At 52.5% G+C, this 25,057-nt stretch overlaps 1 protein-coding gene across 1 annotated transcript; it reads left to right on the top strand.

Annotated features, from left to right (window-relative positions):
* Nucleotides 1–17,279: 17,279 nt before the first annotated feature.
* On the top strand, nucleotides 17,280–24,881 carry LOC111720246 (transient receptor potential cation channel subfamily V member 1-like). The gene is made up of 10 exons (XM_031957311.1): nucleotides 17,280–17,387; nucleotides 17,876–17,948; nucleotides 18,529–18,684; nucleotides 19,374–19,466; nucleotides 20,255–20,400; nucleotides 20,796–20,862; nucleotides 22,972–23,240; nucleotides 23,560–23,696; nucleotides 23,998–24,083; nucleotides 24,786–24,881. Exons 1-10 carry the CDS (start codon nucleotides 17,280–17,282, stop codon nucleotides 24,797–24,799), a joined length of 1,149 nt encoding a protein of 382 aa, XP_031813171.1. The 3' UTR covers nucleotides 24,800–24,881.
* The last annotated feature ends 176 nt before the right edge of the window (nucleotides 24,882–25,057 follow it).

Genomic DNA, 25,057 nt, shown 5'->3' with positions numbered 1-25,057 from the left:
GTGGGCAGGTCACTCTGGGGCCAAGTCATAGCCAGAGGTCAGTTGATGTTGGGGTCAGGGGGAGCCTGTGGCCAGAGAGACCCAAGTGGTGGGGGGCAGTCTGGTGGGAGTCAAGGAAGAGGAAGAGGGAGAAAAAGGAGAAAACAGGGAAAAGGCAAAGAGGGAGAGGAAGAGGGGCATGAGGAAGAGGAGGAAGAGGAGGAGGAGGAGGAAGGTTGGGATTTATTAGTGCAGAGATAGCAGGTGACAGTGGAGGGATGAGGAGCCCCAAGAGAGTAAAGGTCCTCATGGTGGAGGCCGCTGAGACGTGAGGCGTGGACCAGCATGGTGGAAGCCAGCCCGCCCCTCTTCCAGCCTCAGCTGAGGGCCCACAGGATGTGGAGGTGACCGGCCCTGAGACCCTCCCTCCCTCAAACAGGGGCAATCCTAGAGGCCTCTCTGGCAGAGGCTGCCCTGCCAGAGCCAGGACTCTGGGTTGCTGGAAAGCTGGACAGGGGCGACACCTGTTGGTCAACATAACCGATGACAAGCCTGTGGATCAGCAGAGAGAGAGAGGGAGAGGAACTGAGAGAAAGCAAGAAGAAAAGCCCCACCCCCATCCAGGCCACTGCTAGAAGTCAACTTTCCCATCATCCCACCTGTCCCCAGTCTTCTCAGGTAAGCAGGTACATTCCCTCCAACTGGCCCTTCTGGGACACGGGGGCCAGGCCCTTCAGCCTCCTAGCTGAGTCCTCCAGCAGGGGTTGGGCAAGGGCCAAGGACAGAGGCAAGGTGGCCTTAAGAGTTTAATTGGACAGGCCAGGACAATGGGGTTCTCCTTTGTCAGAGATATCCTATAATTGGGATATACAGATAAGCCTCTTTGCCCAAGATTTGGGGGCTCGGCTCTACCTCAAGACCCTCATTGGAATAGCCCCCCTCTCCTAACCTTCATTCTTCTTAACCAGTCAGTTGGCTTTCAGCCTCAGGAGTGCCCGCTTTTCAAAAGATTTTGTAGACATCTAAGGTCCTAGAATCAGTCTCTCTTATGACTAGGGGACAATTAGCCTGTTGTGTTGACGGTTTCTAGATGTAGTCAATGAAATGGACTCTAGTGTACCCAGAAACTATGACTCTTGAAATATTCTGTTGTCGCCTCTCGAGCAGAGCATGTGACTTCTTTTGTCTCCAGACCCAAGTTGTAGCACACTGCCTTCTCGATTGTAGGTGCCTGAGTTAAATTTCAGTAAGAGGATGGGGGGCAGCCATCCTGTCTGTCAGGGAGACAGCACTGCCCCCTGGCAGCAGTGGCCGTGGGCTGTCTGCACTGCCAGGGAGCCCAGGAGCCCAGCAGACTCCAAGCCGGAACAGGAGCCCAGGAGAAAATGTGGCCGAGATCGGGAAGCCGTCCTCCTCCGAGAGGAAGCTGGGACTGGGAGCAGTGCCTGGTTACAGTAACACAGTGGAGAAATCCTGAGGTAGGCAAGCTAGGGAGGAGGAAACAAAGTAACAAAGTAATGGGGGAGGAAACAGTTCTTTATAACAAAGTAACAGAGAAGGAAACAGTTCTTTATAACAAAGTAACTAGTCCCTGGTAGCTGTCTCTCTGAGGTCAAATGCATTATCCATTATCTACCACTAGAGGGACTAGAGTAAAGCTGAGAAGGTGCAGTGTGTGTGTGTGTGTGTGTGTGTGTGTGTGTGTGTGTGTGTGTGTGTGTGTGTGTGTGTGTGTGTGGAAGGGGGCAGGACAGCTATACATTCTTTCCCCAGACTTGTGAGCCTCACCTTGGGTTCTCCATCCCCATGACTGACTCCCAGTCTCTAGTCCCGGAAAAGTAGTCTCCCAGTAAAGTCCCTGGATTTTACCTTCTGCCTTGACTTGGGGTCTCACACCTCCACAGCCCCACTTTGCACCAGGACCTTGGCAGGGACCAGCAGCTCCTCTGGCCTTGCACGGGGACCTCCTAGATGCCTTCTCTCGCCTCCACCTACTTCTTCCTTCCTTGGGGTCCCCTGAGTGCCTGCTGGGGCTGACTCCGGCTCAGATCGCCCTCCAGAGGCAACAAAGATAAATTTCTCTTTGAACTTCCCCTCTCTACATCTGACTTTTTTTTTTTTTTTGCTTCCTCTGCTACCATTAAACACATTTATCTGATGCACGTTTAATTTTGTTCTGCACCCCCCCCTTTTCATTCCAAACATTTCTTGGAAACAACAGATTTGCTGTTGTTCAGTCATTTTCCAGTTGGGTCTGGCTCTTTGTGGCCCTTTTGGGGTTTTCTTAGTAAAGAGTCTGGAGCGGTTGGCCACCTCCTGCTCCAGTTCATTTTACAGATGAGGAAACTGAGAGACACAGGGTGCAGGTTCTCACGGCTAAGAAGCATCTGAGGCTTGCATTCGGCCAGCTGAGTCTCAGTGCTTCGCTCCGTGCACTGTGGTGCACATTCAACTGCCCATGCAACAGACTGGGGGCTTTGATTCCCTTACTTAGCATGTCACTCTCTGTTATTTTATTGGATCATTAAGTCCATTTATAGGTAAAGTTCTGGTGTTTTTCTCCATCTCTTTCGTTCATATCACCGGTTTTCTCCATCTTTTCCAGCCGAACATTGCTCCTGCAGTTCATTGGGCTTAAACCCTTTGATGTTAGCTGCTCCCCCGGCTCCCTTATCTGCCCTTTTCTAAGTTCTTTGACTTGCCTTAAATTGATTTGTCTTCTTTCAGTCAGCATTAGATACCCGGTCCTCATTCACTTAAGGGATTCACTTAAAATCTTCCCTCTTCCTTTTTAGTTTTTGGTTTTACTTTTTTCCTCTGAATTTAACACCTCCCCACCCCAACCTCAACATTTCCACTAATAGTAACAGAGAGAAGGCTCTACCTTTCCTTTGGAGGATCTCTTCCCTTCTGGGAATTCTTTTCTGAGAAGACCCTTAAGTGGGGAGCTGGGCCTCCTGCTGGGAGAGACCCTTGGGAATGCTGGTATAGCAGCAAGATGAACACGTGGAACAATAGCTGTCACCAGAGCCCAGCTCCCGGCAGAGCAGCCAAGGTGTTAGGTTTCAGGCCTTCTGACTTCCCTACAGGTGATCTCCCCTGCGCACTTAGAGCCTCTGGGAAATCTCCAGGACCATTTGGACCTTTGCTGGGGTAGTTCAGAACTCCCTGGTGGGTGGGAGAAGGGGGGCCCTTGAGGATAGACTGGGGAGGAGGGTGGCAGTGATAATGGTGCCAAAACCAGTCCCAGAAGAAAGGGAAACGTGGAGAGAACACAGAGCAGGGCAGGAATATGGCAAGGTGGGCACAGGGGCAGGCATTCAGTAGAGTGGGCACAGGGAAGGGTGGGCACATGAGAGTGGGTACATGGCATGTCAGGGTGCACACAAGGCAGGGCAGGCCCGGGACAGGATGGGCACATAGCAAAGCAGGAGGGGCACATGACAGAGTGGGCATGTAAGACAGGCCCAGGACAAGGTGTTGACAGAGTAGGGCAGGCCAGGGCAGGAGCATGGCAGGGTGGGCACAGAGCAGTGTAAACATGACAAAAGTCAAGTGTCTTGCCCAGGATCACACAGCCACGATGTGTTGGAGGCAGAGCTTGAACCAGGTCCTCCCAGCTCAGACAAGCCTCTCTACCCACTGCTCCACACTGCCTGCCCAGTCAGAGTGTTCAAGCAAGCACATGGCACTGTTCTAGTGGGAGGCAGAGGGGGGTGCTGGGGGACAAACATAGGCAAAGTCATAGAGAGAAAAGTGGGGCAAGAAACAGACAGAGACACAAATACAAAGACAGACGGAGACAGAGAGAGAAGAGACCGAAAGGTAGAAAGAGAGAGAAAGAGAAGGGGAAAGAGAAAGACAGAAACAGAGACACATACACAAAAAGATAGAGACAGAGGCACAGAGCTAGATGAAACAGAGACACACAGAGAGATAAATAGAGAGAGAGAGAGACAGAGATAGAAAGAGAGAGACAGTGAGGAAGAGACAGAAGGAGAGAGAGAGACAGAGGGAGAGAGAGAGATAGTGGGTCAAAGAGGCAGAGACAGAGAAAGAAGCAGAGACAGAGAGAAACAGGAGAGAGACAGAGAGGGAGGGAGAGTCAGAGAGAGAGAAAGAGACAGACGGTCAGAAAAGGAAAAGACAGAGAGACAGACACATACACACAGAGACAGAGGCAGAGGCAGAAAGGCAGAAAGAGGGACATAGTGAGAAAGAAAGAGAGACACATACAAAATGAGAGAAAAGGGGAAAAGAGACAGAGACCAAAGAGGAAGAAAGGAGAGATGGGGGAGAGACAGAGATGGAGAGAGACAGAGACAGAGAAAGGGGAGGGGAGAGTGGAAAACACAAAGAGGAGGCAGAGAGTCATTGAAAAGGAAAGGAGGGAGAGAAGAAAAGAAAGAGGAAAGTTGAATAGATAATGTACGTCTGGCACATAGCAGGCACTTAATAAATGCTGGTTCTTACTGTGTGCCAAGTGCTTGGGTTCCACACACAAGCAGGGTGGTCTCTGGCCTCGGGGAGGTCACGTGCTAACGGAGAAGACCCCGTGCGACCCTGAACAAAGCTCATCTCCTTCTGCACCGTCTGGTCCCCATGCCGCGAGAAGGGGCCATTGGACTCTCCAAGGTCTTTGCCGGGTGAAGCTCTGCGCCTGCGGCCCCAACAACACCAGCTGCGGGCCCAAAGGCCAACTCTCACTGATCCCCAGCTTGGGAAGTCCTCCCAGGACGCTCAGATGAGCTGCCAGATGTTTCTGTCTCCTCCCCCCTCCCTATCCTACTCGGGACTGCTGGGGGCTCGGGCGCAGCGCCCCTCCCTGGTCAGACAAGCTGTTAGACTGTCCCCATTTATCTTGTGGGAAAAGCCCCTCCCTGGACACTGCAGTATGAGATTGTCTGGGAGGGGGCAGAGGGGGGAGATGCTCCCACAACCCTCAGAGATCCTGGACAAGTCTCTCAGGACTTCAGGTCCAGAAGGCTCAACTGCCCGATTTGTTGGCCAAGGCAGGCGAGGGCCCTGTCACCTGCTCCTCCTGCACCAGTTTCAGAGGGAAGCGTGACTGCAGGAGGGCCAGCACCAGTGGTCCCGGGTAGAAGAAGGGAGCCCTCCATTGCCACCTTTGCCTGGGTTCACTCAGTATGGCACCTGCATCAAAAGCTATATTTAAACGTTGCTGAAGCTCCGGGCTATTGGACTCTGGACCGTCCTTGGCAAAATTCTAGAACTAGGTTTTGAATAAGAATATTTCAATTTCATTTTTCTCAGTTAAATGGAAAAGCAAGTTGAACATCAGCTTTCATAATTTTTGAGTTGCAAATTCTCTTCTTCCCTTCCTTCCCTCCCCCTCCTTGAGAAAACAAGTCCTTTGCCAATGATTGTACACGAGCAGTCACGTGAAACCTTTCCGGGTTAACCCCGTGGCAAGAGAAAGCAAGACCAGAAACACAAAACCCCAGAAAAATAAAGTAAACAAATGGCTTCTAGCCGTGCCAAGATTCCATCGGTTCTGTCTCTGGACAGACCTTGGGATCGCCTGGGCTCGCCGCACTCCTGAGAGCAGCGAAGTCGACCACAAGTCCGCATCAGGCAATGTTGTTATTGCTGTGAACAACGTTCTGGTTCTGTCCACTTCACTGCATCAGTTTATGTCGGGTCTTCCCAGGATTTTCTGACGTCATCCTGCTTTGAAGCAGGATGACGTCAGAAAACCCCACAGCCTGTCTGGCTGTTCCCTGAGTGATGGGCGCCTCCCCGACTGCAAATCCCACAAAAAGTTGTTATAGTTCTGTTGGGACAGAGCCGTTTCGTTTCTCTTTGATCTCTTGGGGATCATGGTTGTTGTCCTCTGCCCTCAAAGAGGACCAAAATGCATCTCTGCAGTACAGTGGAGTTACAATGTGTCTGACTGTGGCTGACAGGATCAATCCGAGCTCAGAAAGCGCTTCCACAGGTCGGACATATATAGTCCCTATGAACCTCAGGGGAGGGGGGAGCTGATGAGGTTAGGATCCCCTAGGTTCCCGGTCAGAGAACCAAAATGATGAGGTTAGTGGCAGTCAGAGAGTTGTTAAAGTCCCCTTATGGTCAGCACAGGTTCTTCATGAAAGAATTCACATGGGAGGGGGATACAGAAGCCGACATAATGGATGGACCAAGCTCCCAAAGGTGACGAGAGCAGGGGGTCTGACCTTGACAAGAGGGTCTTCCTCAGATGCTGAGACCAGAGGGAGCAAAGGGAGATTCATGGGGGAAGGAGAGGGCAGTGGTGAGGGGCTGGTCAGCAACACCCTGAAGAAAGAAGGCATCTGGACAAGGGAAGGCGCTGATAAGGAGCAGGCAGGGCTGGGTAGGAGTTGGGGCAGGAGCAGAGACATGGGCAGCAGAGATGTGGCTACATTGGCGAGAGCCGCCCACGGCATTGGGCAGGATCCCTGGGGATCCCCAGAGATAAAGGAAGATACAAGATAGGCCAGAGATGAAACATGAGGGCACTGAGTGGGCTGAGGTCAGCTATCCCAGGTAGAGCAAAGTCCCCAAGGCTGAGGCAAGGGCTGGCATGGAGAAGGGCACAGCCGGGGACGGCAGCACAGCATCCAAAAAGATGCCCCACTTAGCACACAGTAAGCACTCAATCAGTGCTTGATGATGAGTTCCACTTAGAATAAGCACTCAGTAAGTTGAATAGTTGAATAGATAATGTATGTCTGGCACATAGTAGGCACTTAATAAATGCTGGTTCTTACTGTGTACCAAAGCAGGAACATGCCAGGCCAAGGGGCCTCCCCTTGGCATAGTGAGGACCCCCGTGCCCGGGGGGCACAACCTTTTCTCAGCGTTAATTCCTCTTCATCTTTCTGCCAGGATTTCTCTGCACCCCTTTGTTCTGGACCAGTACTTGAAACAAGGTGTTAACTCCCTGGAATTGATAGAAACAATGCTTAAGTTTACACCTTTGAGAGTTCACACATTAGCTCACACATTAGAGTTCACAAGTCTGGGAGATTCACATGTTACACCTCCCACAATCCCACTCTCGGAGGAGGAGTCAAGCTTTGGGTTCACACCTTTAAGAGATCATATATAAGGAGCTCTCAGAGCCTCAGCAAGGAGTAAATGGAAGAGATTGAAAAGAGGGAAGGGGCTGGGAGCCTCCCGGTGGGCCCAAGGCAGGAAGGGGGATTAGAAGGACGAGAGGCGAAGGCTCCAAAAGAGACCAAACCAAAGAACTAACAACGAGAGGCCCTTGAAAACCCAAAGGAAAGTTAATGGAACCTTTTGGAAAGGACAATAAAGGATTGTGGAACTTTAAATCCCTTGGCTGGAATTTGGGGGAATTTACTTAATTTTTACCTGCCAGGTTTCCGCCCCCCGTTCTGGACCTTAGAAAATGTTAATTTTGAAAAGAAGAAACCCAATCTTTTTACCTTTGAGGACCTTCTACCTTGGAAATTCCTTTCTGGGGACCAGACCCTAAACCCCTTCCCCGGAAAGGACCTTGGGCCAATAAAATTTTTTGAGTCTATTTTTGGGGTAAACCAAGAAGGATTGGGATTGGAAAGGGGTTCCCACAAACCCTGCCCTGCCCAAAACCCTATTTGGGGCCCTGACTGGGAACAAGGAAAATCCGAAACTTCGGAACCCAAAGAAAGGGCTTGGAATTTTGGGGAAAAAAGGAGGAACTTTCCTTCTGGCTGGATTTAAAATTTTTTTAAATTTTTTTCAGGCCAGGGTATTATGGAAAAAAGGGCCTCCTTTGAAAGCAAAAAAGGGGAGAAAATCTTCCCCTCCAGGGGACCCTTTCCCCTTTTCCCCTTTTCCTGGGGATTGGTGAAGGAATCCCCCCAGCAAACAACTTCCCAAGGGGCCTAAACCCTTGGGGGAAACCTTTTGAAGGTTGGCCCCCGGGGGTTCCCCAAAGTGGCCCCTCCCTTTTTCCCCTGACCTGGGAACCCGAAGGATCCGGAAACCCCAAATTTCCAGGGTTCTGGGGGGGAAAGGAATCTTCCTTTCTGGGCCAAAAGGGCCTCCCCAAACCTTGCAGTGGCTCATCTCAGGAAAACCACTTGCCCCAAAAAGGGGGAAACTTTGGGGGCCCTCCGGGAGCCCTTTTAAAACGTGGAAAGGAAATGGGGAAGGATCCCCTGACTATTCAGGGGCCTAAGGGCCCTTTGACCCCTCAAGGGTTTCCTGGAACCTGCCCTTCCCTCGAATGTTCCGGAAATATTCCTTTGACCCTCGGGGGTTGAAACTCTTTTCCGCAAAGGACTCCCCCTAAAAATGGGTTTTCTGATAGAGGAAAGGAGGAAATTTTGGGGGCCTCCCCCACCTTGGAGGAAATTTGGGCCCTGGGGCTTGACTTTTTCAGGCCCTTTAAAATTTTTTTGAATTTGTTTTTAGTTTTCAAGTTTTGGTTTTTCCGGTTTTTCCTGGTGGAGGGGTGTTTTTGGGATTGGGAAAGGCGTGGGGGGGAGGAAATTTTGGGGCTTCCTTTACCGGTTTTAACAGTTGTATTTTTTGGGGTTTTTGCAAATTGAGATTTTATTTTTGTTTTGGTTTTTGGGTTAATGGGGAAATTTCGGTTTTGGGGTTTTGGGGAAAGTTTTGCCGGGCCCCGGGGCGTTGGCGGTTAGAGATTTTTTGCCCGATGGGCCAATTTGCCCCCTTTGGGATAATTGAACCTGGTCCTTGGTTTTTGGTGGGAAGTGTACCCCTTGTGGCCCTGCATGGTTTGGTTTGTCCAATGGACCGGCCCGGGGTTGGGTTTGCTTAAAGGGTGGAAGGGCGTGGTTAACCGGTAAAAGTCGGTTTTGGAAGGGGTTGGGGATAATGGGTTTATTGAAATTTCCAATTGTGGCCCGGTGTTGGAAGTAATTTGCCCAGAAATAAAGAAGGAAAGGGTTAAAAGGGGTTTGGGGCCGGTTTGGGAAGGTAACAGGTGGGATTTAAAGAATTTGGAGAAAACCAAAATTTAAGTAATTGGTTCCGTTTAACCCAGTTGGGGTTGGGCCCTTTCTTGAGAATATTTGTTTAATAGGGAAATGGAAATTAAAACGACATTGGAGGAAGTTTTTGGAAAATGGGGATGTTGGGATGAGGGAGGGAAAATTTTAAATATTTAGGGGAAAGTAGTGAGGGATTAAAAGATGTTGGGAGGGACAGGAAAAGTTTTCAAGGGAAGGGTGTTGGCCATTAAAGTCGGGTTTCTCCCTTTGTTGTGTTTGGGTTTCTTTCCTTGGGAAGAGAGGGAGTTGTGTTTGGCCAGAGAAAAGGAAATGCCTTAAATTTCCTTTAAAAAGTTTTCCAGTGTGCCACGGCCAGTGTGGGGGTGGTTTTCAACCGTGATTAGGGCCATCCCTTAGAAATGATTGTGGGAGTGGGTTCCGAGGTTATTCCGGAAACTGGGTTTACGAGGACCGTCCAGTGGGGATTCCCAGTTGTTGGCGAGGGGAGCGGGAGAAAGAACATTGTGGGTTTGGCAAGGGTTTTGGTTGCTGTTTTGGGAGTTTTAAGTTTCCCCCACACCGGAGCCCGGGGGAGTAGTTTCCAAGGGAATTTCCTCATTGATGGGGAAGGGGCAACGGCCGTGGAGGTTGGGCTTCCCTTTGTTTCGCGGTTTACATGGGGATGGGTGGGGTTGGAGCCCTGTATTTCCTTGTGGGATTTAAGGGGCTGGTTTAAGAGGAGGGGTGTTTGCTTGGTTGTGTTTTGGTTTAGGGAGCGAGGGCAATTCCCCACCCATTTTGCCTGGATTTCCCTCCCTTTGGGGTGGTTGGGGGTTTTTTCAAAGAATTCCCCTTGGTTGGCAGCCCGGACGCCATTCTCCACGAGGGGTGTTCTTGAGACGGTTTGAGAAAGAAAAAGAGCCTGGTTTAAGAGCAAGCGCCGGACCTCGACTGGGTTTCTGCTGTTGGAGGGAGAAAGATGGCCCAGCAAGATTAGGGTCCCTCCCTTATCCCAAATTCCCTCCCCGCCTCCGAGGTCATGCTTTGGTGGAGGAATTACCCACCCGCCCCAAGTTCGGGCCCAGATGGTTTCCTTGCTGCTGCTGGGGAGTTTAGCAAAGGGCAGGCAAGAAGCCTGTTCTTGCTGGGTTGACAGGGGTTGAGGAAGGCAGAGTCCGGGAGCAGAAAAGAGAGGAAGTTGAGAGCCAGGATGGCGGCTTAGGGGGAAGAGGGAAGGTGGTGGGAGGGGCTCGGCCGCCTTGGCTCACATTTCCCAAGTTGGAGAACCCCCATGGAATTACTGTTGCTGGTTTGAGGGCACTTCCAAGGCCACCAAGTAATTTTCAGGTAAAGCCAGATAACCTTGAGATTTGGAACCTGGGGATTGTGCCCTCCCAAGCCCCACCCTTCTTCAGGAACAGCCCCAGGGCTCCTCAGGCCTTGCCACCACAAAAAAAAAAACTTCCAAGGATTAGGGTCCCACCAAGAAGCTTCCTCTGCCCAAAGGGGCTGTGGGAAGGGAAGACTTGGATGGGAGGCCCCAGTCAGGGCAGGGAGGGGCTGTGCCCAGGCTGCTGGGCGGGAAGGAGATAAAAGGGAAATATTTAGGAGCCAGCTGGGAAGATTTGGCCAAGGGAACGGATTAGCATTAATTCCCTACCCTTCCTGGGCTGGAGGTAGAGACCCAAAAGCTTCTTTGTGTTCTCTTTGGCCCCCTTAACCCACCTGGATCCAGACAGCAGGCCTGCACATGGACCCGAATCAGTTCCCTGGACCCAGAACCTGGGGATCTCCTCCGTTTCCTCCTGCAACCTCTGGCTCCCTGGAGGGGCCAGGCCCCAGTAAGTGTCTGTCTCCATGCCAGTTGGCCCCCCAGCCAAGGCCTCCCCCATGAAGGGCCAAAGGAGCCCGTTGCCTCCTCTGGGGTTCCTGTTGCCCGCATCCAAACAGAGCCCCTTTATGAGCAGAGGAAGCCCCAGCTCTCCTCCTCCCCTCCAGCTGGGAGGCCTGAGGCCCATGGGATGAGCAGAGGGGGAAGCCGGGGGAGGGCAGGGGGTTGGGGCTTCCAGGTGGGCTGCAATGTCAAACATGTCCAGGGCAGATGTTGGACCTCCTCCGAGGTCCGGGTGGGAAACGTCCCTGGAGCATGGGCAATTCCGCCAGCCTCCACAGCCCGGGCAGGTGAGCATCCTCCCCCCAACACCCTATGAAACAAAGGTCCTTGGGGCACCGAGCCAAAGGGCAAAGATGGGCCCAACAGCCCCAGAAGGACCCTGGCCAATTGGACTGAAACCAGATCCTGGAGGAGGGAGGTCCCTTGTCCCCAGCCCCTGTTCACCTAGGATAAAGCCCCTTTACCCCCGCAGAATTAGCACCCCCAGATACAGTTTTCTCAAAGAAGATTTGTCAGAGATGTTAAGAAAATCTTGTGTTGAGCTTTCCCAATAGAGAGTTGGGTTGCCTCAGGAACAGGGGGCGCCCTCCCTTGGTGGTTAGCAGGGGCTCAGCTGGGAGACTGACCACTGAGCATATGATGGAGGAAACCCTTCAGCCATGGGGTGGGAGAAGGCAGCCCCCAAGACAGCTCTGAGACTTGGGATTATGGAAGGAGGGGGCTTCCTAGCACCAAGTCCGGCCTCCTAGAGGGCGCACACCAGGAACACAGAGTTGGCCCCATCCGGGTCGGCTGTGGGGTTGTTTTGGGGGAGGGGGGGAAGAAGGGAAAAGTCTGGCCCCTGATTTCCCCCAGACCAGCTGGCCTTGGAGAAGATGTTGGCCAGAGGGGGAGAACTTGGGGAGCTACTGGGGTGGGCAGGCAGGGTGTTTGTGTGCACATGGGCACGTTTGTTTGTTTGTGTGTACAAGGGTGGATCCCTCCACCCCCTTTTATGCTTTGCTTTTTAATGCACTCCCATTCACTTGTTTTAGGGAGAGTTCATCCCATTACAATTATGATTACCAGCTTTGTATTCCCTCCATTCTATTTTCTTCCTGTATATACTTTTGTCCTCTTTCCACCCCTGTCCTTAGTCATATTTTTTTTTTTTCTGAGGAATTGAGTTAAAATGATTTGCCTGGGTCACAAGTTGGAAAGTGTTAATGTCTGAGACCAGAGGACCCTCAGGGTTCTCCTGACTTTATTGAGGGTTCATCCACTGTGCCACTAGAATTCCCCAAATTTCCTACCATCCCCTTTCTTTTGGTAGTGTTTTTTAATCCATTCTTACCAACTACTTTTTCTTCTATCACCCTTTCCCCTTCTCTTACCTTTTCCCCTTTTTTCCTTCCCTTTTCCCTTTTTCCTTTTTTTTTTTTTTTCCCCCTTTTTTTAAAAAAAGGGGGCCAAAAAATTTTTATTCCTCTTCCAAAAAAATTTAATTAAAATTTTTCCCTTTTCCCCCTTTTCCCTTTGGTTTAAAAGTCTTTGCGCCCTTTTTTTTAAATTTCCCTTTAACCCCCCTTTTTTTTTTTAATTTTTTTTAATTTAAAAAAGGCCCCAAAAAATTTTTTGGGCCCCCTTTTCCCCCAAAGGGGGAAAAAGAAAAATTTTTTTTCCCAATTAAAAAAAATTTTAAAATTTTTAAAAATTTTCCCTTTTTTCCCTTGTTTCTTGGTTTTTTTTTGGGTTTTTTTCTGTTTTTTTCCCTTTTTTTTTAAAAAAGAAAATTTCCCTTCTTTTAAAATTTCCCTTTTCCTTGGAAAAAGGTTTTTTTTGGTTTTTCCCTTTTGGGTTTTTTTTTGTTTTGGATTTAAAAATTTTTTTTTTTTCCCCCCGGGAATTTTTTTTGGCCTTTTATTTTTTTTGGTTTTTCCTTTTTTTTTTTTGGGGGTTTTGGGTTTTTTTTGGGGGGGTTTTTTTTTTTTTTTTGGGGTTTAAAGGGGTTTTTTTTTTTTTTTTTTTTTTTTTTAAGGGTTTTTTTAAATTTTTTTTTTTTTTTGGGGGGTTTTTTTTTTTTTTTTTGTTTTTTTTTTCCCTTTTTTTTGGGTTTTTTTTTTTTTTTTTTTTCCTTTTTTTTTTTTGGAATTTTTTTTTGGCCTTAAATTTTTTTAATGGTTTTTTTTTTAAAAATTTTTTTTTGGTTAAATTTTTTTTTAAGGGTTTTTTTTTTTTTTTAAAAAAAATTTTTTTTTTTTTTTCCTTTCGGCAAATTTTTTTTTTTTTGGTTTTTTTAAAAATTTGTTTTGGTTTTTTTTTTTTTTCCCCAAAAATTTTGGGGGGTTTTTTTTTTTTTTTTTTTTTTTTTTTTTTTGTTTTTGGGTTGGGGGGTTTTTTTAAATTTTTTTTTTTTTTTTTTTTTTTTTTTTTTTTTTTTTTTTTTAAATTGGTTTTCCGGGGTTAAAATTTTTTTGGGTTTTTGGGGGGTTTTTGGAGGGGGTTTGGGGGGGTTTTTTTTTTTTTGTTTCCTTTTTTTTGTTAAGGAAATTTTTGGGGTTTTGGGGAAAATTTTTTTTTTTTTTTTTTTTTTTAAAAATTTTTTTTTGGATTTTTTTAAATTTTTTGGGTTTTTTAAAAAACCTTTTGTTTTTTTTTTTAAAATTTTAAATTTGGTTTTTTTGGTTTTTAATTTTAAATTTTTGGGTTTTTTTAAGGGGGGGGGTTTTTTTTAAAAAATTGGGGAAATTAGGCTTTTATTTTGGGGAAATTTGGGAGGCTTTGTGGTTTTTTTTTTTTTTTTTTTTTTAAAAAATTTTTTTTTTTGGTTTTTTTTTGGGGGAATTTGGGGTTGTTTTGGGGGGTTTGGGGGGTTTTAAATTTGGGGGAAAAATTTTTTTAAAATTAAAAAACCCCCGGGGAAAATTGGGAAAGTTGGGGTTTTTTTGGTTTTTTTTTTTTTAAAAATTTTTTTTTTTTTTTTTTTTTTAAATTTTTTTATGGTTTTTTTTTTTTTTGGGAAGGGAAAAAAAAAGGGGGAAATTTTTTTTAATGGGTTTTGGGGTTTTTTTTTAAAATTGGGGTTTTCAATTTTTTTGGGGGTTTTTTTTGGGGTTTTTGTTTTAATGGGGGGGGTTTTTTTTTTTTTTTTTTTGGGGTTTGAGGGGTTATTTTTTTTTTTTGGGGTTTGGGGTTTTTTTGGGGGGGTTTTCCCCTTTGGGGGTTTTTTGGGGAACCGGGGGTTTGGGGGTTTTTTAAATTTTTTTTTGGGGGTTTTTTTTTTGGGTTTTAATTTTTGGAAAGGGGTTTTTTAAAATTGGTTTCCCCTTTTCCCCCTTTTGGGGTTTTTAAAAAGGGGTTTTTTTTTTTTGCTTTGGGGTTTTTTTTTTTTGGGGGCCGGGGGGGTTTTTAAATTTGGGGGGGGGCCTGGCCCCCGGGGAATTCTTTTTTAAAAAAATTTTTGGGGAAAGGGAAAAAAAAGGGGGGGTTAAAAAGGGGGACCCAAAGGGGGGGGAAAAATTGGGAAGGGTTTTTAAAAGGTTTTTTTTTTTTTTTGGGGGTTTTGGGTTTTTGGTTTTTTGGGTTTTTGCCCGGGTTTTGGGGGGGGTTTTTCCCAAGGGAGGTTTGGGGGTTTTTTGGCTTTTTTGGTTTTAAATTTTTTTTTTTTTTTGGGGGGGGGGTTTGGGTTTTTTTTTGGGGTTAGGGGGGGAAAATTTTTTTCCCTTTTTTTTTTTTTCCCCCCCTTTGGGGCTTTTTTTTTTTTTTGGTTTTTTTTGGTTTTGTTATTTTTCCCGGTTTGGGTTTGGCCCCCTTTTGGGGGCCCCTTTTGGGTTTTTTGGGGTTTTTTGGGGGTTTTTTTAAAAAGGTTGGGGGGGTTTTTTTTGGGGAAAGGGGAAACCCTTTTTTTTGGGGAAAAGGTTTCTTTTTGGGGAAGGGGGGGGGGGGAAAAAATTTGGGGGGGGGGGGGGTTTTTTTTGTTTTTTTTTTTTGGTTTGGGGGATTTTGGGTGGGGTTTGGTTTTTTGGGTTTTTTTTCCCCTTTTTGGGGGGGAATTTTTTTTTTTGGGTTTTTTTTTTTTCCTTTTTGGGGTTTTTGGGGTTGGAATTTAATTTTTTTTAAATTTTTTTGCTTTTTTAAAGGGGTAGGGAGGGGGGCCCAACAGGGGTTTTTGGGGGGAAAAAAAATTAAATTTTGGGGGGCTTGGTTTTGGGGGAGGAGGGTTTTTTTTCCCAAAATTTTGGGGGTTTTCCCCCCCCCTTTTTTTTTTGGGCCCCCTTTTGGGGGGAAAGTGAATTTTGGGGGGGGGGAAGTTGGGGGGGGTTTTGGTTTGGGGGTTTGGGTTTTTTTTGGGGTTTTTTTTTTTTAAGTTTGGGGGGGGTTTTTGGGTTTTTTGGGGTTTTTTACCGTTTTTTTTTTTTTTTTTTTTTTTGGCCCCAAAAGGGGGGGCCGGGGCCCAAAAGGGGGCCCTTTTCCCCGGGGAAAGGGGGGGGGAAAAAATTTTGGGGCCCCGGGGGTTTTCCCCCCTTTGGCCAAGGTTGGCCCCCCTTTCCCAAATTTCCCCCCCTTTTTTGGGGGGGCCCTTTTAACCAAATAAAGGGGGCCCCGGGCCAAGGGGAAGCCCGCCCCCCCCCGGGGGGGGTTTTTGGGGGCCCCCCCCCCCCCCGGGGGGGCCCCCGCCTTCCCCCCCCGGGGGAAAACCCCTTTAAAGGGGCCCGGTTCCAGTGAAAATTCCCAAAAAAGGGGTCCGGAAATTTTTCCCCCCCGGGGGGGGGTACAAAATTCCCCGGGGAAAGGGCCGGTTGGGTTCTGGCCCAAAGGTTTAAAAGGGGGGGGGTTTTTCCAAGGCCCCCCTGGGCCCCTCCGGGGTTCCCCTTTTAAAAGGTTCCAAAAGGGGCTTCCACCCGGGGGGGGGAAAAACCCCCCCTTTTGGGGGGAAAAGGGGGAAAGGTTTTTTTCCCCCCCGGGGCCCGGGGGGGCCCCCTTTCCCCCCCCCGGGGGGGGCCCAGGGGGGGGGAAAGGGGGAAGGGGGGCCCCCCCTTTGGGCCCGGGAACCCCCGGGCCCAGGGGGGGAAGGGATTAAGGGGGGGGGAAAATAAGGGGGGGGGGGTTTTTCCCAAAAAACAACCGGAAATTTTTTTAAAAAGGGGGCCCGGGGAAAGGGGCCCAAAAAAAAAAAGGGGGGTTTCCCCCCCCCCCCCCCCCTTTGGGGGCCCCGGGGGCCGGCCCCCCAAACCGGGGGGGGGGGCCCGGGCCCGGGGCCCCCGGGGGAAAAGGGCCGGGGCCAAGGGGGCCCCCCGGGGGGGTTTTTGGGGGAAGCCCCCGGGGGGCCCCCCCCCGGCCCCGGGGCCGGAAAGGAAACCCTTGGCCAGGGGTTTTTGGGGGGGGCCCTTAGGGGGGGCCCGGGCCCCCGGGGAAAGGCCCCCGGGGTTGGGGGGGAAACCCTTTTAAAAAACCCCCTTGCCGGGTTGGGGGGGGGGGGGGGGGGGGGAATTGGGAAAATTCCCCCCCCGGGAAACCCCCGGGGGCCGGGAGTGAGAAAGCAGTGGAGGACATGGTCATGCTCCCTGCTGCACCACGCCCAGGACTCGTGGACCTGCCCAAGCCAGCTCAACGCCTCCTACACTGACAAGCCCCTATCATGTGAGGCTGCCATCTGTGAAATGGGATGGGGAGAAGAACAGCAAAGTGCCTTTGGAGGGCCGTAGCGCTTGTACGCGAGCTTGGAGAGGAGATGGGGCTGCCCTCTTGGCGAGCCCCGGTGGGGGCTGCCCGGCCCTGGCAGCCCCCACAGGGCACAGGAGGGCCAGGAGTGCTGGGCCCAGCCTCGGCAGACGGCCAATCCCTCCTGTGGCCCCAGGACAGACAGCCTGCACATCGCCACACGAGAGGGGCCTCTGAAGGTCATTGTCGAGCGGCTGGTGGAGTGGGAAGCCGACAAGCCAGCCACGGGCTTGTTCTTCCCAACCCAACCTCCTCCCATCACGGAGGATTGGATAATGTTGCTTCTATTTTGGTACAATGTCCCCAAGCCCCGGAGAAGGAAGGGCAGGCTGAAAACCAAGGAGCTCAGGCTGCCCACCACCCCCCCGCCTCCTACCTCCTAGGGGCCGGGCACAAGGTCAGGATGGGTGGTGGAGGGTGGTGGCCCAGATCCCCCAAGGCCCTCCAGGACGGAATATTGCCTGGGAGCTGAGGCAGGGTCTACCCTGGGGCTCAGGGTGCTGGGGGCAGTCCCACAGTTGCCAGTCTCCTAGGAATACCTGCTGTCCCTGGCGGCCTCTGCACCAAGCCAAGCCATGGTGAGTTCCCATTTTGGCCTCGGCCGATCTCGACCTGGCGAGCGACCCACACTCGGAACACGGAAAAGCTCCATGCACTGGTGCTGAGGGCCCAGAACCAGCTGGTGATGGTCAAAATGTATCTCCTGGTGCTCGAGCTCAGCGAGAGCGGCGGCTGAGGGACTGGGCACGGCCTCCATGAGCCATCTGGAGAAAGTCCGCACCCCCAAGTGCCTGACTGCAGCTGGCGGCCAAGGAGGCCAGCTCAAGGCTAGCCCGATGGGCACAGGGAGGGCCGACCAGCCAGTAGGGAACCAGAAACCTCCTGCTGAGCCGAGGCCCAGAGAGACACACTAGGCCCTGGGCAAAGGGAACAAGACTAGCTCCACCAGGGACCAGGCTGGTCCCAGGGGCAGACACAAGGCCTGTGCCAGGTGGCAGAGACCAGGCTAGCCTAGGGGGCAGAGACCAGCCCTGCCCTGGGGGGCAGGGACCAGACTTGTCCAGGGGGCAGAGACCAGGCTAGCCCAGGGGCAGGGACCAGGCTATCTCAGGTGTTCTAGTATTGTGGGATGAGGGGCTAGCCCTGAGGTAGATAGGCTAGCCCTCAGGACAGGGAGCAAAGCCTATAGGCTGGAAGCAGAAAGGATGAGGGGTTGTGGGGGCTGTGGGGGGCAGGGCTCATCTCTTGGGTCCAGTCAGCCTCAATGCAGAGTGTATCTGAGACTCTCCTGTAGGTGTTTAAGAAAGGCCTTTGTAGGTCCTAGTAGCCCCTGCCTGTGTCCCTCCCCCAGGCCTGGTGGGCTGCCCTGTGCCAGGTCCACCGGGCTCACCGGGCTCTGCGAGCATTGCCATGTGCCCGACACTGTGCCGAGGGCTACACTTTTTCTCCTTTGATCCTCACCATAGCCCTGAGAGGGAGGGGCTATAGCCATCCTTGTTTTACAGATAGGGAAACTGAGGCAAACATTAAAAATAGACAGTCCAGGGCAGTTCTGGGAAGAAGGGAAGTTTGCTGGGAGGTGGGTGGGCTCTGGCTCATAACCACCTTTCCCTGCCTCCCTTCGTTTCTGCCCCCCTGAATTTCTTCTTTTCTTCTGCTCCCACCCTCCCGCCCCCTGCCCCGTCCTCCTTCCCCCCACACCTCCCTTGCCTCCACTCCCGGCCATGTTCAGCAGCATCCTGATCCGAACGGTTCCCCTGGGAGATCTGATGACCTACCTGGGCAGAAGAATGGTGTGAGTGGTCCCATGGGGCCTGCGGGCTGCCCCTCACGACCTTAGTGAATTGACACCACGGGAGCCTAATTCTGCCTCCTCAAGATGGTCGCGTTCCACCCCGACATGGGAGGTGAGAAGCTGAAGTGGTAAGGGCCACGGGGCCCGGGAGCTTTAGCGGGAGAGGCGGGGGACAAAGGGCGGCCTTCCAGGACCTTCTCTGCCCCCAGACAGCCTCCGATCTGCTGGCAGTGGAGCCGGAGTCTGCTGCAAGCTGGGCGGGCCCCTTGCGGTGCCTGTTCGCCGTCAGCACCGCCTGGTACCTCAGCTACATCGGGCTTTTCACGGCACTCACAGCCCAGCGGCCGGGGATGGAGGGGAGCCAGGTGATCCTCCTCATCCTGGGACCCTGGAGCCCTCCCCCGCTGGCCCAGGGTCCCTCCCCCCTCCCCGGACCTGCTGGTGCTGGATCCTCCCCCCCCACAGAAGTGCCCATCCAGACCCTGGCCAGAGGGAGAGAGAGATCACTGAGCTGCCGGGACAAGAGACCCCGAGGATGGGCTGGGGCGGTCCTGACCAACCTGGGTCCCTGAGGGGTCAGATGGGCAGGCCCTGGCGGCCTGAAGTGAAGAATCCCCAGGCCGGGAGGGCGGCCTCAGTAGTCTGTGTTGGGGCTTGTTCTCAACCAGAGACCTCCGGGAGACCTCAGAAGAAGACTGGTACAAGGCAGGCTTATTACCACATTTGTGTTTCATAATGTTGTAGTTTAGAGCCGAAGCAGATAGAAGGTGGGACCAGGACAGGTGGGGACCGAGGTGGGGCCAGCCAAGGAGAGGGACCCCGGGGGTATCTGGGAAGCTCAATCCCCAAAGCCTTGGGGCCTAAGCGGTGTGGGAGCTGGAGCCGGGCCGGGGTGGGAGTGGGGTTGGGGCAGGGCCGGGAGACAAGGATCCCAAGAAAGGATGTCAGGCAGAGAAGACATGGCAGGGGGGGGGGGGGATCTGGGCTGGGAGGAGGCCAGGTCTGCCCCACCCCCACGGCTCCAAGCTTGCCAGCTCCTGTGTCTGCCCCCCAGGAGTCTCCTGGCCGAGCCCAAAGCATGAGTCCCTGGAGGATCTTGGGGCAGGTGTACGTCTTCCTGTCGGCCGTGGCAATGATAGTGAAGACGGTAAGTCTTGCAGGCGGGGACGAGGTGCTGGGCCCGGGGACTCCGGGCGGGCCTCCTGGAGAGGCTGATTCCCCCCAGACCCGGACCTGGCTCCAGCCTCCCCCCTGAGCAATTGGCCTCTGAGGCTGAGGCTCCAACCCCCCCCATGGGCAGAGAGGGAGTCGGGCCCATTCTGCCCTTGTGGGCCCTTGCGGGCGCAGGGCGGGTAGTGGGGGGGGACAGGGGGCACCAGCACCCCTGGCTGATTCTGGGAGGGCTGACCCCAGCCTGGGGAGGGGCTAAGGGCTGGATGCCGGGCTGCTCTCCCAGGCCTGGACATCAACTGGATGAGGCTGCCCAGCTCAGCCCTTCCTGCTGAAAAAGCTATTTCCATGTGTGTTTGGTAAGTGAGGTGAGCCCCTTCCACATGGCCCTGGGAGATCCCAGTGGCCTAAGTGGCCCAGTAGGGGCAGGGGTGGCCGGCCCTGGGGTGGGGCTTCCTCTAGAGGAAGGAGCTGAGAAAGGAGGGGAGGGCCCTGAGGGGGGTGACCTCATAATTGTACCCATGTCCAAGGAAGGAGGAGAAGGAGCTGGGGAGGGGGGAGGGAGGGAGCTGAGGAGGGGGGAGGAAGGGAGCTGGGGAGGGGAATGGGAGGGAGGGAGGGGAGAGGAAGAGAGGAGGGGGGAGGAGGAAGAGTGGAGGGAAGGAGGAAGGAGCTCTCCAGAGGCCCTGGCCACCTGCAGGGGGCGGCGTGGCCGGCTCAGGCAAAGGCAGCTGGCTCTGGTTTCAGTCTCTTTGTGGTGGCCAGCCTGGAAGCTCTGCTCTCTCTGGGGGCTGTCCTGGGCCCGGTGGATCGTGCTGCCGCAGAGCCCGGCCTCTGGTGCTGGGTCAATTCAACTGCCTCACTACCTCGGCCTCAAGCTCACCGGCATCTACACCGTGGTCCTGCAGAAGGTGAGCCCTGACTTCAGCCGGCCTCCGTCAGCCGGCCTCCAGGGCTCCCAAGAGTTGCCCCGGATCTGGGTCTCTCTCCTCCCTCCTCCCCTGCCCTGCCCTCTCTAAGCATACAGGGGTTGGAGGCCAGGGCGGGCGGCTGGGGGCCCTCGGCTCAGCAAGCCCAGAAGGGCAAGGGGAGGAGGGGAAGACGTTGGCCAATTTGGCCAGGAGACTCTGCTCCTGTTCCACTGCCTTGGCTTCCCCCCCCCCTTAACTGGTGTCCTTGGGGGTAGGGGGGGAAGACTTTTCTAAAGAGCTGAGAGTCACCTGGGTCAGTCAGGCAATTATTAGGCACCTTCTGTCCCAACTCTGGCTGCCTCTCCAATTAATGGAGGGTCTCTTGGCTTCCTCAGATGATTCTCCATGATGTGGCCAGGTTCCTATTAGTGTATGTGGTTTTCCTAGTGGGTTTTGCTTCTGGTGAGTAAAGGTTAACCCTTCCCAGGGTGATGTGCTTCTCTCCAGCTGCACACACACTCACACACACACTCACATACTCACACTCACAGACACACTCACACTTACACACACACACACACTCACACACTCACATGCTCACACTCACAGACACACTCAGACACACACACACTCACACTCACAGACACACACAAGACACTCACAGACACACACACTCACAAACACTCACACACATGCTCACACTCACACACACTCACATACTCACACTCATACACACACTCACATGCTCACAACTCACAGACACACTCACACTCACACACTCATAGACACACTCAGACACACACACTCACAGACACACTCATAGACATACACACACACTCACATACACTCATAGACACACACACACTCACACGCTCACTCACAGACACTCACACAAGACACTCACAGACACACACACACTCACAGACTCATACACACATGTTTACTCACACACACTCACATATACATTCTCTCACACACACTCACACTTACACACTCACACAGACACACACTCAGACTCACAATCACACAGACACACATACACACACACACACACTCCCACTCACACACGCACACACACTCATATGCTCACATTCAGACACACACACAGACTCACACACACAGTCTCACAATCACACAGACACACACACATATACACACTCACATTCACACACACATACAAGGGGGTCTCCATTGCTCCCAAACTATCTTACTTCCCATTAAAGGGGGGGCCAAGATAAGCTGGTTGATAGGGCTGAAGGGCCAGCCTGGGGCCCGGCTGCAGGACCACTGTCTGGGTCCCAGCCCTTGGGGCCATTTCTGTGCTTGCAGTCAGTCAGTAAACATCAGGTGCCTCTCATGATCTCAGGGACTATGCTAAAGGCTGGGGGTTCAAAAGGCAGTCCCTGCCGGAGGAGCCCAAAGTCCAATAGGGAGGAGCCACATACAAATAAAGATGGACAAAGCCGGCTTCAAACCAGGATCGCCAGGAAGTAATTCACCTGAGGTGGGGGGGAGGGGGGGGAGTGTTGATGAGATTCAGTGGATAATGACTGGGATAACAGTTAACATCCAGCACTTAGCACCATGTGCCCGGCACTCTTGCTAACAGCCCTGCAATGATCAGCTCAGGGGAGCCAGTGTTTACTAGATCAAAGATTCTGTGTTGGGGGGTCAGGGGTCAGAAGGAAGGAAGTGTAGCAGGGGCAGATGATGACGGGCTTTGAATGCCACACAGGTTTTGTATTTGCTCCTGGAGGAGAAAGGAGGTCATTGAAGTTGTGTGTGTGTGTGTGTGCGTGTGTGTGTGTGAGAAAGAGACAGAGACAAACCCAGAGAGAGACAGAGACAGAGACAAATCCAGAGAGACAGAAACAAACCGAGAGATAGAGACAAACCTAGAGAGAGACAGAGACAGAGACAAACCCAGAGAGACAGAGACAAACCCAGAGAGACAGATCTGTGCTATAAAAAGTCACTTTAGTGGCTGAGGGGAGGATGGACTGAAGACCCCGAGCACCTATTGCCATAGTCCAGGTGGGAGGTGGTGAGGATCTCCTCCAGGGTGGGGGCAACGTGAGGAAAGAAGGGAGAGAATTGGCAGATGCCGCAAAGATGAGGTAATGCAAAGGTGAAATGAGCAAGAGGTGCTGGCAGTGGTGAAATCAACAGAGCTGTCACCACACTGACATTGACAAGATATAGAAATGATATTGATGAGAGAGTTGTGGAAGTGAAAGGGAGAAAGGATTCAGCGAAGGTGAAATGAGCAAGAGGTGCGGTCACAGGTGAAATCGACAGAGATCTTACAAAGCTGGAATTGACAAGAAATAGAGAGGTGATATTGATGAGAGATGCTGAGAGATGCAATTGGCAGGCCTTGCCAACATATTGGATATAGGGGATGAGAGAGTCCAGGTTGTGGCCTGGGGGCTGTGGGGGGGGGTTGTGCTGGATAGGAAAAGGGAAGGTGGGAGGAGGGTTGAGGGACAAAGATGACATCGGGTTGTGGATGTGATATTCTAGGAAAACCCTGACTCGGCCCTTCCATGCTGATAGCGGTTCTTCTTACAGCCCTCTCGGCCCTGTCCGGTCCGTGTCCGGGGCCCGACCACTGTCCCTACGATTCCGTGGGGAATGCATCGGGGTCTCTCTTCAAGCTGACCCTTGGGCTCGGGGACCTGTCCGGCCCGGAGCACTCCAGCTTTCCAGGCTTCTTCCTCTTTGTCCTCATCATCTATGTGATTCTCACCTCCGTGCTTCTCCTCAACATGCTGATCGCCCTCATGAGCGAGACTGCCACTGAGGTGTCCTCCAGGAACGAGAAAATCTGGCAGGTGCAGGTATGGGCCTCCGGCTGCCTGGGTGGGCCCAGGAGCCCGAGCGGGGGCTGCCTCCCCGGCAGCAGGAGGGGCCCTCTGTCCCGGCCAGGCCCGAGGTCTGCGACAGGGTGACCGGCAGCACCCGGAGAGCCCCGAGCATCGGGGCAAAGCCTGATGGCCCCCGTTTACGATGCAGCCTTGTCGAGGCCGGGAGCAAGAACCACCTGCTCGGCCAGGATCACAGCCAGGACTCCATCTCAGGCTCCTGGGCTCTGGGCTCCGGGCTCCTGGGCTCTGGGCTCTGACAAAGAGCTGAGGGACCCCTTGCTGTTGACCCCAGAGAGCCATCACTATCCTGGACATGGAGAGGTGTCTGCCAATGGCCTGGCGCCAGAGGCTCCTGCGGAACAAGGTTCTCCGTGACCAGAAGGTGGGGTTGACCCCGAGCCAGGAAGACGACCTGAGGACGTGCTTGCGGTAAGGTCTGGGGAGGCCTTGGCTGCCCACCCCCTCAGTGGCCTGGGAGGGAGGAGCTGCCAAGTGGGGGGAGGAGGGCTGTGGGCAAATCACTGCATTTGGGAGCCTTGGTGTTCTCATCTGTAAAATGGGTGTGGTCCCTGCTCAGTCTTGAACCATGAGCCAGGGCCTAGGGGGGGAGCTGATGGCTGGAAAGGATTTGGGAGTGGGTGGGCTGCCCTGCTGAGACCCCCGGCCATGGGCCCCACCTGGGCTAGCCTCCCTCCACCCCCTTTCTCCCAACCCCCCCTTCCTCCTCCAGAGTGAATGAAGAAGAGTGGAAAAAGGCAAATGTGGTTGTGAGGGGACAGTTCATGGGCATCCATGAGGACCCCAGTATCTTTCCAGGTACTGAGACAGGGCAGGGAGTGCCAGGCTGCTTGGTCAGCCAGGCCCGGGCACTGAGGGCTGGCCCTGCCTCCGCCCCGCTCCCCGTTCCTGGGCTGGCTCTCTGCTGTTCCCTAAGAGCGTTCGCTCCATCTGCCACCATGAGGAAATGGTCAGCCTGGCTGGGGGTGTGCCCAACCGCCCCTAGAGACATTAGGATCGGCACACTGTGGGCAGTGACGGCCCCTGGGTGCCAATGGGTACGGCCCTTGTGGTCCCCAGCCCCGGAGAGCAGCCAGGCGGTGCCATCCCCCCCCTCATTGTAGGGAAGAGCGAAGGCGTTTGTAGATCCCCTGGAGATCCTTGCCACCGTCGCCGCTGCAGAGGGCACCCGGGCCTGCCTCAGGCCGGACGGTGGCAGACACACAGGTCGCACCAGTCTCAGAGATGGCGCCCAGCTCCTGCTGCTCACAGACAGCTCGGGGACGGGGGAGGGCCAGCTGCCGCCTTGCAGGAAGAGGGTGGAGAGGGGAGGGGGCACAGAGGGAAGGGGGCTTTGCATGGAGCGCCAAGAATGGCCCATAAGGCCAAGGTGAAGGCAGAGGGTCCATAAAGGACTGAATTTCATTTTTAAAAATCCTAATATGCCGGAACTTGGCTGGGAGACACTGGCAAATACGGCTTTTTTTTTGTAATTAAAATTAAATTTTGTTTTGTCCTAAGGTATGGAAATATAAACGTGTCTCTGTACCCAGTGTCCTGGTCCAGGAGTCAGAAGGGCCTGAGTTCAAATGTGGCTTCAAACCTAGCTGTGGGATCCTGGGAAAATCATGTGCCTTCTGTCTGCCTCAGTTTCCCCATCTGTGAAATGGATTGCTGTGAGGATCAAATCAGATAGTAATTGTAAAGGGCTCAGTGCCTGACACAGGACAAGTGTGAAATAAAAATCAACCATTGTTACAGCTGTTTTGATGGGGACCCGAGGAAGCCGCTCT

Source organism: Sarcophilus harrisii, chromosome 3 (genome assembly GCF_902635505.1).
Source record: "Sarcophilus harrisii chromosome 3, mSarHar1.11, whole genome shotgun sequence".
Taxonomy (NCBI): Eukaryota; Metazoa; Chordata; class Mammalia; order Dasyuromorphia; family Dasyuridae; genus Sarcophilus; species Sarcophilus harrisii.
Note: the sequence above shows the minus strand (reverse complement) of the source record. Positions and strands in the feature narration are given on the sequence as shown.